This window comes from Lytechinus variegatus, chromosome 3 (genome assembly GCF_018143015.1).
Source record: "Lytechinus variegatus isolate NC3 chromosome 3, Lvar_3.0, whole genome shotgun sequence".
Taxonomy (NCBI): Eukaryota; Metazoa; Echinodermata; class Echinoidea; order Temnopleuroida; family Toxopneustidae; genus Lytechinus; species Lytechinus variegatus.
In genome coordinates, this window is record NC_054742.1 from 17,856,791 (window position 1) to 17,873,780 (window position 16,990).

Genomic DNA, 16,990 nt, shown 5'->3' on the forward strand with positions numbered 1-16,990 from the left:
ATCAATATCTATTCATCATGATCCATCATGATGTGGAAATAAAAAAATACTTTTATTACAGAATGTTCAGTTATTTTTTTATCCAGGTTAAATTTATGAAAGTAGTTCGAAGTAGACCCGAACTTGTTCGTTTCAGAGGTTTAGTGGCTGCACACATTGGTGTTTACATTTAAAAAAATCGTTGGGTTTGTATGTAAAGCGTTGTTCTGCTTATGAGCTTAAGATCCTTCCATCATACAGTCACTAACTGAAATCATTTTGGAAAGAAAATGCTTGAGTTTAGTCATATAAATGACAGAGTATAGATCTTTAATGACAAAAAACAACATAATACTTCATCAGTTTTTATAGCCCATTTCGTCGACAAAAGTCCGGTCATGGATGATATTATTATGATGTAACCTATCTTTATCATCTTTACCTCATTATTACCTCTGCCATTATTACCTCTGCTATTTTTACCTCTGCCATTTTACCTCTGCCATTATTACCTCTGCCATTTTTACCTCTGCCATTTTTACCTCTGCCATTATTACCTCTGCCATTTTTACCTCTGCCATTTTTACCTCTGCCATTATTACCTCTGCCATTTTTACCTCTGCCATTTTTACCTCTGCCATTTTTACCTCTGCCATTTTTACCTGGCACCATGTAGGCAATGTACAAATGATGCTTACAAGTGAAACACTACAAAGTCCATTAATAAGTGATCTGGAGACATCCTCCTCTGGACCTACATGTGCATGTAATGTACTTCATGAAACTTTAACATAAGGGTAATGTTTATCACTGAAGATCTTGCCTGAGTTTCAGGTTGAATTACCAAGGTCAAAGATCATTTAGGGTCAATGAACTTTTGCCATGTTGGGTGAATTTGGGTGGTCATAACTTAAAAATTGTATAGATCTAGTTCATGAAACTTAGACATAAGAGCAATTATGTATCCCTGAATATCTTGTGCATGTTTCAGGTCACATGACCAAGATCAAAGGTTATTTAAAATGTCAGTGAACTTTTGCCATGTTCAGGGTATTTGCTGAATTGGCATCATGACTTAGAAAGGTTATGGCTCTGCACTGTCTGTAAACGCTGTTATTTTCGCGGGGTTAATTTACCAATCAAATGGCAAAAGCAACTTATATCATAATTTACTGATCTGTGACTGTTAAAAAAATTATCACATTGGAACAAATATCGCGATACATATGATTTTGGAGCTCCAGCTTTCGTCCTTAAATGTTGCCCTGTATAGGTCAAATTATGCAGTCTCTTTGCCAAATATTGCAGTAGATTTAGATGCTCATAAATTTGTGATTTTAAAATTCGCGCTTGTCGATCTTGCCGCAAAATCTGCAAAAATTTCAACACTGCGAAAATTTCCACTTTTACAGTAATTCATAAAACATAGACATAAGGGTAATCAAGTATAAATTATTGTTTTGCACACATCTTAGGTTACATGATGATGGTCAGTCATCATTGTTGGTCAATGAATACAGTATTTTATCATATGAGTGTTTTCTTTTGTGAATGATTATTCAATATCTGTTTTCGAAGTCAGCACTGCTGCTATGTCGAATCGCGTAATGCAAGCGAGACTCCCAGAGGTGTTCCACTTGTTTGTTTCACTCTGAATACCATATCGTACGTACACTGACTTGAAATATGGGCATGGAAATTACGATTAAATTTGTATGCTTAATGTAACATTCGTTTCAGAGCCTAACAAAAGTAAAGTTATTCATCTATTAAAAGCAGTTGAAAACGTGTTGGAGCTTATTGATTTGAAAAGGAGAATTGTAAGAAAAGAGGATCACTGAAAGTTAAGTACACAGAAATCGAAAGCGGAAAACAAACACTTTTAAGGAGAATAATTCCCCCCACTATCGTATCATTTGATGACCCAGTGTGATGTGAACACTCCACACTGGTAAAGACCCAAAGTTCAAGATAAAAATCAAGGTCATATTAAATAGCTGAACTATCAGAAATGATTTCTATTATTATCATGAATGCATGGATAGTGAGTGGGAGTGTTTGCTTTTTATGAGGTCTGCTTGATCCTATCGGTAAACAACTTTAACCATGACAAGCACTTTGTCAATACTTCATACAGACAATGTTATTGCAGAATACATTAACTTGAATATGACATTTGACTGAAAACATTACATGGCATATATACTGTGGTGTATACTATGGCATATGTACATTGTGCTATTACAGGCCAGGACCAGATTGTGAGCTTCAGCAACATTCTTTATCTGAGTTCCGAGTGTTGTGTATCATTTCCTGTTTATACAGAGCCCATTTCTATTTTCTGTTTTAGTCAACTGGTATGAAACCAGTATAACTGGAATAATGTACAACACATGTTCAGATATTTTTTCCTTCAGAAGCACATACTTGTATTCCTGAATCCTGATGTTGAGATTACCGGTACATGCAAATCATACTGTACAAAGTGAACATGTATATTTGCATATTTTCATTTTTTAAAATCTAGTCAATGTGTATACATTCATTTAAAATTACAATTTTTGTGTCATATACCTTGGGGAGTGGGGAATAAGTAGCCAATAATCATTAAATAGGCAAAATTAATATTTTTGAGATCATAATTTAGAAAGAATGAATAAAAAAAATCCATGGGGTATACATACATGTACGTGTACTCTTCAGATGCCCTTGAATTGAAAATGTAAACAAAAAAGAAATCCCAACCAAGATATTAGGGTCAAATATTTTTGTATGGTCCAATCATGTGGCAGCTCTCGAAGGAATTAAGTCTTGAGTCATTTTCGTATTCTTTTGGTGATTCTAAATTACAATCAACATTTCTAATTCTCAGCTTGAAATAATCTCTTTTATCTCACAACCAGAACTAGAATGTGTAAAATAGGGGTTAAAAAAAATTTGCACCCAACACTCATCAGTTATTGATTTGACTTCTTAATTGCATATTTATCTCCCTGGTTTTATCTACCATTTATGATTTCCTCAACAAGGAAATTGAATACGTACATGTAATTTTGCATGCCTACATGTTAGAGTCGTTTGCTTGATTGTCACAATAGACAGTGGAGGGTATTATTTGAATGACGGACAAAAGAATTAGTCATGCATGTGAGAATAAACATAGGTTTCTTGTGAGTCTATCCATGGAGGTACCTCCATGGTCTATCCAAGCAGTGTGTGTTTGTTCATTGATTAGCAAAGAGTCACAGTCACAAGTGAGTGCTTTCATCATTAAGTGAAAAACACATTGAAATCAGTACTCCTCTCATTGGAAGATACAGGATATTCTTTTGACTTGCCAAGTATAATTTTCATTTTTACTGGAGTCTGAAATGTGCTGAACTTGATAGTGATACATGGATACTTACCTGAGCAGTGGCTATGGATCACCTTGTTCAATGCTTTGTAGTGTGAGAAACTCTAGTAAGCACCGATTTGTTGCTGTTGATATTGGTTTGTATTAAATTTAAGTCTAACTAAATACATATTAAGAAAATGGTAAAATTAATTTTGTTTTATTTCAAAAGGGGGAAGTAAATGATAGATTTGAAGAAATCACCACATGTCTCAGCCGCAGCAGACCCCCCCCCCCTCCACCCCCTGAATGGAGGGGGAGGTTCAGAATCTGCAAGGTGGAGCGCTAGCGAGCTTGAGGCGACTGATTCGATCATCCAGCAAGCTACATGTAATGATGCCAAGAGTTTGTTGTGCCTCTCTTGAGGGAATTTAAACTTATCCAGATATTATTCATGTTCATGGCATACACTGTACATGTTTTCTTTATCTATTCTTTATATGACTTTCCACCCAAAAAAAAAACCCACCCTTGATATGGGGTTATCACTTTTGTAGCAGATCCAGATCTTACTGTTGTCAGTCTCTTATTATTTTGAACATGAATTTAATTGGAGAAATATCATGCATTTTTCAATCTTCTGCAGGTCAGGAAACAGCTTGTTATCACTTCCATTGACAGGACAACTTAGATCTTACTGGAGCTGGAGATAATTTTAAAGAATAAAAACCTAAAGAGAGGTAATAACAGTGAAAAGGAGAAGGAAAGAAGAAAAAGATATTACAAGTCGCTTGAACACTGGGACAAGCAGAGTGCAAAAGTGGCGAAACGAAAGACAGTCATGAGCGACATGTTGGTGTGTTTTACCTGCTGTATACCCGAACAGCCCCCTCCGGTAAGTAGGATACTGTTATGGGATTGGGTAATATGCACTTTCTCAAAAGGGATATATATTTGGTTTAAAGGTTCTATTTGTTTGCACTCGTTTTATCAATAGTAAAATGTACACATAAAGGATGTTGAGAATACATGACTGGTATATGGTGATTATGGTGATTGGTTATACAGTTACTGTATTCAGTAAAAAAAATACATTTCAAAGTTTCAAGGAGCTGTATATTTATATAAAAAGGTAGTCACTTACATGTATATGTATAAGCTCCTGCATGTACATGTCATGTCTTTTTAGGTCAGACTAAAAAACAATCTGAATTTTTAGTAATATTTTGCAATTCCCATTACTATTAATTTAACAGTGAACACAATAAATTGACATTTTGTTGGTGCCTATATGTAATGAATCATTACTTTCGTTTTTAGTAACAGTTCATTTAGGTTATTACAAGTATGTCCCAAATGTTGATTATGGTGTCTGTTCAACAAGTACATGTATTTAAACTAGACTCTTTTTCCTGACCTGAATTCTGCAAGTTACAGTTAAGGCTAATGAGAAAGTATGTCCTCCAATACAATTCCAACAGAAGCTCTTCTCTTTATTGGAAATAATATTTTCAACCAAGTTTAGAATTATGTTATTTTTAATAGATTGATAATTACGATACTTCATCTTTACTTAAGTTTAAATTTGGCTTCTCTTTAAAACATTGTGTACATGTACTAGTATGCCTACTATTTATTTTAAGTTTGTCATGTAATAGTTTCTCATGTACCAAAAGGCCTGCTATTTATATTAAGTTTCTCATAATTTTAATAAAACAATCTTGATGTACTTGAAGTCTAAAGGGGAAGTCCACCCTTATACATTTAAATGTATGTAAATAAATATACTGATTAAGAAAAATATAAATGAATATAATCGTAATTGGACATGAAATTATGACATTTTGAATTTTCACTTAATTTCACAAAACAGTTGTATGCACGTACTGGTCAATATGAGAGAATTGATGATGTCACCCACTCACTATTTCTTCTGAATTTTATGATATGAAATATGCATTGTGACTTTCTCATGATTTGAAACATTTGGATTTCTTATTTTCATCACTGTGTTGAGTATAATGTTATGTGAAAAATAAGCACAATTTCAAGATGTCATATATTTTCTTGCATTATGCTTGCTTGATTTTGTTTTTTTGTTGAAATCAATTTTTTGTTTGGGTGGAATTCCCCCTTAAGTATCGGTTTGCAGCATTGGCAGCGGAAGCCAACAAATTTAGGGGGGGGGGGGTCCACCTGAAATTTGGGATGGACACAGGTAAAAAATTTGACAAGCCAAAAAAAAAAAAATTAGGGGGGGGGCCGTCCCCCCGCTTCTGCCACCTATGGTTTAAAGCTCTTAGGAGGACAATTGTTTATATACATGTTTCCCCCTCCCATATTGTGGGAAACATAAAATGAACAACAATAATCATACCCGCATGTGTAGTTGGCTGTCTATGATATCAATTTCTTGAATGACACAACTTACACAAGATCAACAAATGATGTTATTTCTTCACGCCCAGTTGTCATGACACCTTACTTAAGTTGCATTTCTTTCTAATTTACCTTGCATCTTGCTCTGTGTAACTACATGTAGCATGACATGGTCTAAAGTCCATTGTGACATCTAGTCATGCTGTATGGAAACAGAGCAATTTATGATCTAGATGTCAAATAATCAGATGTGATTCATGATACTATTTTTTGTGCTCTATGTAGAAGAGTAACCAATGGCTTCGGGCCTGTAAATTTCTAAAGCAAGATCAGTGGTTCGTTGAAATTTGTGAATGCACATGAAATGAGTAACAAAATACAGAGATTAATTGGATTTTTAGATTCTGAAACAGCTTTGTACATGTACATATATGTTTACATGTACCTTCCCCAAAATATTTTTGAAAATTGAGATACGTGTATATTATTGTGAAATGGAAGTCCATATTTTTAGCCTTGTACTTGTACACTGTCACTGACTACTACATGTATTTTTAATAGTACTCTTGTCCTTTATGGAATGGCTGTCACTGCTGAGTGCTCGGTATACGTACATTATCACTTCGCTTCAGAAATATCATTACTCTACCATCATGTGATTTGAGCCTTACCCCCCCCCAAAAAAAAAAAAAAATATCTGACTACAGTGTAGTATTGCACTCTGAATTTGTGTGTGTGATGTGATTCATTGTAAGATGATTGATGAATTTTGAAGTTACAGTTCCCTGCTTTTTAATTTTATTTGTTTCTATTTTATTTTATTTTTTTTTTTTTTTTTTGGGGGGGGGCAATTCTGTCAGAAATTTTTTTATTTTCTTTCATGAGTGGGTATTTTGTATTTTGCACCCCAAAACATGGCAATATTTGATTATCTTCAGATTAATTTTTGGTTTTATTTGATGAAAAAATATTTGCAAATTGCAGTGTAACCTCCAATACATTGCTTCTCATTGTGTCAGTCAAGAGGTTAATGAAATCTTGTCATACATGTTACCTTAAGTCACATTGAAGCGAAAGTACTTAATCATACTAAGGAAAATTGTTGTGTAAGTACATACATGTACATGTAGTATAGCCTTCTCTTTGTACATGTATTTGGTTTGTTTTGTCTTGTGTACAGAGGAGGCGGAAGATTGACAGGAGTATGATAGGCCTTCCAACAAATTTCACTCACACTGGGCACATAGGCTCAGGTGACATGGCACCAGGAACAGAAAATAATCATGTAAGTATCAATCTTTAGACTGGATAGGTAAACAGGGCCGATGCTGGGGGGGGGCAACTATCTCTTCATGATTTTTCAAATATTGAGAAATAAGGGGGAAGAGGAAGATAGAACTAGAAGATAAAATATGTTTTAAGTGGTATTGGTTGTGTAACTACATGATAGAGGAATATAAATCATGTCAACTTTTGGTCATCCCTCTTATTATTATACCCTGGTGTCAGTTTCGTGTAGAAATGGAAATTCATATAATGTATACAGACAGACAGATAGGAAAAAAATAATAGTATTTGTATGTACACCATAACAAAAGCCAAATATTTCACAGGGGAGGGGTGGGGGGTAGGTAGGTGTTAATCATATCATATTCAAAATTCTGTAAATAGATTTTAATAGGCTGCATTTATGCGACCTCAAGCCAGTATCATGATTTGAATCGTGATTCAAAACACTAACATGAATCACGATACCACAGAATCAGGGTTTAGACGACCTCCATTCAAACGCTGTTTTTCATCGGATTCAGGCAATCCAGTGCGCATCACAGTGCATAGTTTGACACCTGAAGTATAGGTCAACTTTTTCATGCTTGTTTCGGCTCTCGAAAAATCAATCTTTTGTTTCCAGAATTCAGTCTGTTATACCTCACTTTGTTCTATTCATTTTGTTGGTTTATTGAAAATGGTGCTCGGAAGTAAATTTCAGCATACATCCCATTTAATATTGACACTGTTAACTCAACAACTGAAATCATTGTCTGTCCACAGTTAGTTCATTTACTAGAACTTGAAATTAAAGCAGAAGTTTAAAGCCATGACAAAAAAATGAAAAGCAGTGGACGATGCGATGACCAACACAAAACTTGAAGTAAATGCATGTGACAAGAAATGCATGCATAGCACATGAATAGCACATCATGCCTTGAGCTTGGCAAGAGTCAAACCGGAAAAAGCCAGACACAGTGAGGTCATAGAATCATGATTCAAATCACAAATGCGTTTATACAACCTTTGTCGTTCGTGATTCGACAGAACCGTCTTTCCAAACTCCACTTTTTCTGTAATTTGTGTTTTTGATTTGAAAGACGTTTATTTCCCCTTTCGACTAAAAGGCAATCGTGGTTCTGCAGAATCATGATTCAAATCATGATTCTAGGGTAAAGAAGTGACATATAAAGGCACCTGTATACAAAAGATCAAATACAGTGGAGATGTATGAGGATGGTTTTAGGCTTGTATTAGGCCTGCTTTAAATTCCAATATTTTGGGGGGCAAGGCCACTTTTTTAAAGGGCCCATTTTTATATTACAGCATGATTTTCATAGCATTAAAAAACACAACAAACAAATATGTTATGAAGGGGTTTAAATTAAAAAGCAATGTGAGTTATACTAGAACCAGATAGTGTAGAACAGCTCATGCTATTAACATTTGCATTCTTTGAACAAGGGTATCATATCTTTATCTACATGTTAAGCATGAATTGTACACCAAACTTATCATGAAACTAACTTTTAGTTTTGATCCTATCTCAACTTTCAAAGTAATATGATCTTGTGAATTTAAAGTGTATACCAAACTCAAACATACAACTGTTGTAGAATGCAATTTATGTTGTAAACTGCATTTAGGCATTTCCCCCTTTTATTTTTAATTTAATTGTCAGTTTTTCTACCTCCAATCTATTCAATTCAGTTTAATCAGAAATTCAGTAGGCTAAGCATCAATATTTTTTTTTGCAGTGAATTTATGTATTTATGATGAATACAGCATCAGAAAATTTGTATTATTACTACATGTATGTCCATTCTGAAGCAAAGAGCAGTTTAAATACCAAATTTTGTGTGAATGTGAAATCTTTATTTGCCGAATTACAGTGTAATAAGAAAAATAACTCATCACACTTTATGTATTCAGGATTTCAGGAATATATGATTTGGTAAAATTCCTTATTTTACAAGTAACTCAAAATCCTATATATGAGGGATTCACTCATGTATGTAATTGGCTCATTAAGTATAATCCATCTGTTTTTGTTTACTTACAGTTAAACTCAATCCAAGTACAAATGTCATCGAAAGGTGGTTATGAACATCTATCCCCCATAGCTGTCGACAGAAAACTAATAGATGTTCAAAGATCAGGTAATGTACTATAAAAGGGAGTACTCACAGGTTACTATAAAATAATAGCAAAGGGTAAAACTAGGGGCTAAATGATTGACTGATATGCTTCAATTATTGTGTATGATATCGTCAAAATCGTAGTGTAATAAAGATCTTTATGTACATGTAGCACATCACACAGTTGTTGGTATTTCCCTTTGCACTTTAAGAGCAAAAATGGTATGGGATAGGTTACCGAGTTCTATTTGTTGGACTATACATTTTTAAACAGTGTGTTTTAAGGGACATTTCAAATTTGCTCATGAATATTTTACAGACCTCTTCTCTATCCCAATTACAACCAACTTGGTATCATGCTGGATTTTCTGCAAATTAAGAAAAATAGAATAAATAAATATGGTAAATACATCGGTGCCAATTACAGTGTAACTTTGACTGAAGCTTCTCAGTGACAAAATCTATGTTGGAATGAGATATGACAGTTAGGTCAGTGTGGTAATTGGAAGAAAGGTAACAGTATGCACCCCAGCTTTCCAAGACCTATGATCTTGTGAACTAAGAGCACCCTTTGCATTTAATGTGTTTGGAGGCAATACTGAGTGTTTATAAAGGGTCATGGTTTGAGCAAAGAAAAGTTTACTTTGTCGTTAGACTATCTTTCCATTATACAAGTATCCAGATAGACATGTACATGGATCTATCACAATAAATCTTATGACTGGTGTACCTTTTAATGTATGGCAAATATTTCAATATAATTTTAAAGGGTTTGATACTTTTTTATTGCTTTTAAGGGGGGGGGGGTAATTAGTCTAATCTCCAATGTTTTGGTTACAAATCAATGAAGGCAGGAATGAGCAAGTCATTGCCAAATGAGTTGTAGTTGGTACTTGAAGAGTACAAATTAAAGAGAAAAAAAGAGAGATATTGCTACGAGATTATGTTCTTTTTAAAATTCTAGCAGTGCTCTAGCAATTGTATTTTGGACTACAAAGTAAAGAAATAAGGGGAGATACTGCCATCCTCTGACAAAATAAAGTAACTCTGATTTATTTTTCTTCAAAAAATTCAGTTTTTTCTTTCATTAAAGTTAACAAGTTTTGGTCATCATGACCAGTTTTGGCTTTATTCCTGTTACTGTCTTCAAATTAAAGGGTCATATGATCAGCTATGAACTATGAAAAATAATATTGGTTGTCACATGTTGGTATTTAAACATAGGTCCTTAGTCCTATATTGTCTGATTTTGCAAATGACCCTTATTTGTATATTTTTCTATTGATACCTTTACCAACTTCATAAAGAAAATTGATAGGATTCATAATTTTAGTTTAAACCAAATGGCAGCAGAATAGTTAGTGATTAGAAATGAGTATATTTCAGCTAAGATATTGTTGTATCGTGTACCGGTACTCAGGAAATACATGAAGGATAGGTGTTATCACAACATACCCTTCTGAATTTAACCAGGAAGTTCGGTGTCACGTGAAGTTACATGTAGCTATATTAGATTGACTTCAGATGAAATTCCTGACCTGTCATTCTCACTCATTCTCATTTTTAACTCAGATGCTATGGTTAAGGAAAGAAAGAATCAAAGACAAATCAAATGGGATATCTCCCATTTCCAGTGGAATTTTGAGGCACAACAAGAAATTCATGCTCATGTATTTAAAGGATGAGTCTACCCCAACAAAAAGTTGAAATGATTATAAAGAGAAAAATCCAAGCATAACACAGAAAAATTTCATCAAAATTGGATGTAAAATAAGAAAGTAATGACTTTTGAAAATTTCGCTTGATTTCACAAAACAGTTATATGCACATCGTGGTCAGTATGCAAATGAGGATGCTGATGATGTCATCCACTCACTATTTATTTTGTATTTTATTATATGAAATATTCTAATTTTCTCACTGTCAATTGAAACAAAGATCAATTCCTCCCAGAACATGTGAAATTAGCATTATTCTAATACTATATTGTTTATTCAGGTTGGCCCTTATTGTTAAAGGACAACTCCACCCCAACAAAAACTTGATTTGAATAAAAAGAGAAAAATTCAACAAGTATAACACTGAAAATTTCATCAAGATCGGATGTAAAATAAGAGAGTTATGACATTTCAAAATTTCACTTCATTTCACAAAAATAGTTAAATGAACGAGCCAGCTACATCCAAATGAGAGAGTCGATGATGTCATTCACTCACTATTACTTTTGTTTTTTATTGTTTGAAATATGAAAATTTTTTATTTTCTCGTCATTGTCATGTGAAATGAAGTTTCATTCCTCCCTGAACACGTGGAATTCCATTATTTTAACATTTTGTGCTTCAGGCAAGGAGGTCCTAATCGTCAAATTCGTAAAAATTGAAATATTGTATAATTCAAACAATAAAAAACAAAAGAAATAGTGAGTGAGTGACATCATTAACTCTCTCATTTGGATGTAACTGGCTCGTTCATATAACTATTTTGTTAAAAATAAGCGAAACTTTGAAATGTCATAACTTTCTTATTTTACATCCGATTTTGATGAAATCTTCAGCATTGTGCTTGTCTGATTTTTCTCTATTGATTCAAATCAACATTTTTCTGAGGTGGACTTGATCTTTAAATCTGTCAAAAATGAAATATTGTATGATTTGAAAAAACAGCAACAAAAGAATTAGTGAGTGAGGGACATCATTGACTGTCTCATTTGCATGTCACTGATTTGTGCATATGTTTTGTGAAAAATAAGCAAAACTTTAAAATGTCATAACCTTCTTAATTTACATCCGATTTTGATGAAATTTTCAGTATTATGCTAGTTTGATTTTTCTCTATTTATTAAAACCACCTTTTCTCTGGGTGGACTTGACCTTTAATATTAATAATTCATACTCATTTATAATGAGGAAAATCCTCTCTTTCATTCAGACCAGCTCATTTTACAGCTTATTTTCATTGTAAAAGGATAGCAAAATAAGGAAAGACACAAACCAGATACATATCTATGTTCATATAAAATTTGCTTCTTTTTTGACCACCATTTCAATGAAATGAATATAAGATGCCAAAATGTTCAGGCTGAATATGTGTTTGGGGTCCAGGTGCATCAATGTTTTTTTTTTCATTCAGTAATTCCCCAAATCAAATAGCATTATTTGGGTGGACCCTTTCCAAAACTCTGCAACAGATTCCTCTTCAAAATCCAGCTCTGAAAAGAACAAAATATTAATCATTTAAATTGGACTATGAAAATAGCAATCACAGTTTGTACCCTAGTTTTGTTCCCCATGACTTAATGAACACAGTATGAATGAAACAATGTAATAGTTAGTGTGTATCTCCAGGTATTTCTATAAATACTACTCGGGGAAAGGAAACGCCAAATTATCATCATAATTAATTTTGATGACATGAGTTTCAACATAATGGGGCTGTGTTAAAGTACATGTACTGTATTGTCCATGTACACGTATACATGTCAGTTGGGTAAACATGTATCATGAACTTTCATTAATATTTCCCAGCAATGTTATGAATCTCATACTTTTGAAAAGCATTTAATTTTTCTAACCACTATTATGTTTAAAGAGATAAATATATTTTTTTCTTTGAAATAGTTAATGATTTAGAGGAGCTGTATGTGCCATTATTGGCCATAGATTCAAATACTCACTAGTGTTAAATAATGTCTTAAAGGGATAGTTTGTATAAAGTTTGTATAGCTTAATAAATAGAGTAGAATTCACTGAGCAAAATGCCGAAAATTTCATCAAAATCGGATAACAAATAAAAAGTTATTGAATTTTAAAGTTAAGCAATATTTTGTGAAAACAGTCGTCATAAATATATTCATTACATGTAGGTGGGCTGATGATGTCACATCTCCACTTGTTCTTTTGTATTTTATTATATGAAGTTAGGTTTATTTAAATTTTTTCCTCCAAGAACTAGAAAAATTGTATTGACAACTGATTTATTGCATTAGATATTTATTGCTGCAACTTATTTCATTATGAGGGAGAGTCTGGGAGACATATTATTTACACAAGTATGAAATAATGAAAAAAATATGATTTTATGTAATATAAGAAAACAGAAAGTGGAGATGTGACATCATCAGCCCACCTAATGAATATTTATGACGACTGTTTTCACAAAATATTGCTTAACTTTAAACTTGAATAAATTTTTTATTTGTTATCCTATTTTAATGAAATTTTCAGCATTTTGCATAGTGAATTCTACTCTATGTTAAGATATAAATATTTTCAACCCAGACCATCCCGGACATCTAACAGTTAGACTGAAGTAAATATTCATTTATCATACGTGTGCATATGCTGCTATGTAGAAAAACTGTCAAATTCAAAAAGTTTCATGGTTATTTGCTTTTAGTATACCACTTCCAAAGATCATTTTGTACTTGTATGTCAGGAATTATTTGCATGTAAGTTGTTAGCTTTAATACTGGAAAAGAAGACAAGCATTAACTGGGACCTAACATCCTTCCTTTTGTAAAGCCTGACCTCATTGTAATGGTCATGTACGATGCATCAATAAATCTGTGCTTTACTGGTTTCATAACAACACTACAGTTCCATGACATTTGCTCAGGCAACAATTCTTATGAAAAATCTGTGTGTTAAGCCATACATGTACATAATGAACCCTACTCGTAATTTTTTATCTGTATATTATTTTGAACCACAAACTCTATTACAATCCTACTCTCTAACCCTATGCCCTCTGACTGGAGCAAATGTTGTGTCACCCATTTAACAACATGCCTCATCCCTGTCCAACAAAGAGTTATAATACATTCAATCTCATCTATGAAAAACCAGCGACATCATCAACTAGAATGTCTCTTCAAAATGCTCACATAATATGACATATACTGCAAACATGTGTTGAATTGTTCTGACAAATCAGCTTGCTCATTTTGTGAACATAGGGATAGTTACTACTTGTGCACTCCAAGAAGAAGTCAATAGTTTTGAATGGGTCAATCACAATGGAGCTCAGATGTGTGTACACAATTAGGAGATATAAAATGGATGGGTTCTGTCATTAGTCACATTGGAATTGTTGCCTCTTTAATTAAGGTTTAATCTTTTATTAGGATGTACCTCCATAACCATACTAAAATCTGTCCTAACTGTGGTATTGGTCAAGTGATTCAAGGGTTTTTTTTTTACTGATGATAACTACTGAGGGAGGCCTGATCAATCTCTTAGGCCCGAATTCTCAAAGGCGGCTTTTAAAACCAGCAGTTGAACCCATGGTTAATGCAGATTTCCAGTATGAATTACACTTATTTACGCGTATATTAAAAAGTGTCCAATGCTGATGCACGCTTTTGTCACAGTGCGCCAAATTGATGCCTGTTTCCATGGTTAAGTAGCTATTGAATTCATGAGTCCACTATTTGAAGAGTGGACTCATGAAGTGTAGATAACCATGGCAACAGGCATCAATTTCATGCACTGTTACAAAAGCGCGCATCAACATTGGAATTTTTATATATACTCGGTAAATAAGTGTAATTTATACAGGAAATCTGCATAAACCATGGGTTCAACCGATGGTTTTAAAAACCACCTTTGTGAATTTGGGCCATTGTATTGTTAAACCAGGTTTTGTCCCTGTTGAATAAATTTCCCTTAACCCTTTCACCATTTTACATTTAATTGAAGATTAAAGTTGGTTTGGTTGATTTTCTATCAAATCATAAAATACCTATTCAGGTGATTTTTTAGCGTTACAGTGGTCTGACAATGTTAAAGGACCCTATTTTGACTGTCTCACTATACTAAGATTATATCATTATTACTGTCTTATAACACATTGTTTTTATCTCTGTGTTTTGTTTCAGCAGCAGATACAACAGAAGAGTGATGCAATATGCACATCATAGGACACCTTTATATACCTGTACAGTTCGTATCCTGAATGGTCTGGTAAAGGCCAAAACTGACTGAGCACTATTTTTTAAAATTTGGGAGAGAGCGAGAGAGAGAAGAATTATATATTACAGCAATCAAGATGGTAGAAAAATTTCTTTAACTTTATTTTCATATTATTGGTGATACTGAGAAATCATGAAGAGCAACAGAAATCAAAGTGTGTGTGTGTGTGTGTAAATATCTAAAGAATGAAATGACTTTCTGTATCATTGCTGAATTCTTGGAAGCATACGCAATCAGAGACAATAGAGGAGTGTAATTCAGGATGATGTGTGTGGAATTCATTCAGGAAATCCATGATGGACTTGGAAACCTACCTTGTCAAGCATCAAGTGGAATGCTTCCAGCGATGATCTGTATGGAGCCTTTTGACTTCACCTTTTTGGAAAGTGCATCGATATGATTTTTTTTAATCTGTGAGCACCTGCCATTTTGAAGTTGGAACTACCCATAGTATAAGAGCAAAGTTGAACATGAGGCTCACTTGAAACATCAAAAGTACCAGCAATATTGAACTGAACGCATGTGATAACATCATTCGTTTTTACACAGGAAATCAAAGTAAAGGTTATTAACATAAGACAAAACCATTATATAGATATTGCTCTACTTTTAGTCATCAGGATATACATTGTAAAATATAAAACGTAAATGCCATGAACAATGTGTTTCACTGGTATTGCTGGAAGAATGTATGTTTGGAGCGTGAATAACATTAACTCATAATCCAAATCCATCAGGCTTTCAACTAGTTGGTAGAGTCTAATGATGGATATAATATGTAATGTTTTATTGGAAACTGGTGGTTAAGTCATTCTGTCAATGCTCTGAATTTTTCTAAAGCTGATAAATATCTTTAAATTTGTATTTCTAGCATACTCCAGCTATGGCTAACAATTTGCATGTTGAATATTGAGACAGGATTTATATCAACCACAAAAAGGATATAAGGTTATTATAAATTGGTTTATTGATTAGCTTAACCTTATTAAACTGGAGGGGGGGTCACTTTCCTCGACAAATTTCACCGCTATGCCGCCACACAAAATTTTTTGACCGCGCCACTCACTGATTTGTTACTTTTACGTCTTGTGCATTTTTTTAGACCAAATTTGTGATGCCCGGGTATGTGGTTACGAAATTACACAATATTTTGTAAGTGCATATTGGTCCCAAAATTGCTTTAAAAAAACGTGATTATGTGTTTGAGGTCAAAGCAAATTGTGTTTGAGGTCAAAGCAAATTGTGTTTTCAACCAAAAATTGTAAATTTATGATTATTTTCACTTATGTTGGTTTAGATGGATTTATTTTATCTTGTTTATGATCACAAAAGGGTCCCGGACAAAGTTCATCGAAAAAACAATAAAAACAAAGGTTTGAAAAAACAAAGAAATACATAACAATTAAAAAACAATAAGATACAAAAGAAATTAATTATTTTTCTGCAATTTTTTTTGTAGATTTTTGTTAGAAATGTGTAGATTTATGTTCACCAAAAATTAGCATTCTACTAGCTATATTAAGTGAGTTAAAGATAATAACATACACAATAAACCAAAATAAGGGCAAATTGCATATGCTTATTTGAATAATGAATTGAAAAATTATAAGCAATTAATTTTTTGAAAATTGTACTATACATTCTTGTAGTTTACATCCGACTCTAAACGCATGCTAATATTTGCGGCGATCGCGCTATCAGTGGCCGAGATCTGAGGGGTGGTCAAATTGACCCCCCCCCATGGAAAGAACTGTATTGTGGTTTGTTTCTCAATGAATATACCTTTGTAATAGCAATAAGATTAATATTAAATGGCCCAATTTGTGTTATGTCATTTGATACATAGAAATTCAATATTCAAATATCAAATTAACATTGATATACATGCAGAGCTTGTGTGCCAACATGTCAATCTTTTATTT

At 33.3% G+C, this 16,990-nt stretch overlaps 1 protein-coding gene across 5 annotated transcripts in view; it reads left to right on the plus strand.

Annotated features, from left to right (window-relative positions):
* Nucleotides 1–16,929, plus strand: part of LOC121410373 (CDC42 small effector protein 2-like) — a 32,430-nt gene extending 15,501 nt beyond the window's left edge. For 2 of the 5 annotated variants that reach the window (XM_041602412.1, XM_041602413.1), the window contains exons 2-5: nt 3,960–4,208; nt 6,873–6,977; nt 9,024–9,120; nt 14,975–16,929. In XM_041602412.1, the coding sequence (XP_041458346.1) occupies nt 4,155–4,208; nt 6,873–6,977; nt 9,024–9,120; nt 14,975–14,997 (279 nt within the window). In that variant the 5' untranslated portion in view covers nt 3,960–4,154 and the 3' untranslated portion in view covers nt 14,998–16,929. Of the gene's footprint in view, nt 1–3,228; nt 3,472–3,959; nt 4,209–6,872; nt 6,978–9,023; nt 9,121–14,974 lie in introns of those variants that run through there. The other 3 variants (XM_041602415.1, XM_041602414.1, XM_041602416.1) reach the window with 3 other exon arrangements.
* The last annotated feature ends 61 nt before the right edge of the window (nt 16,930–16,990 follow it).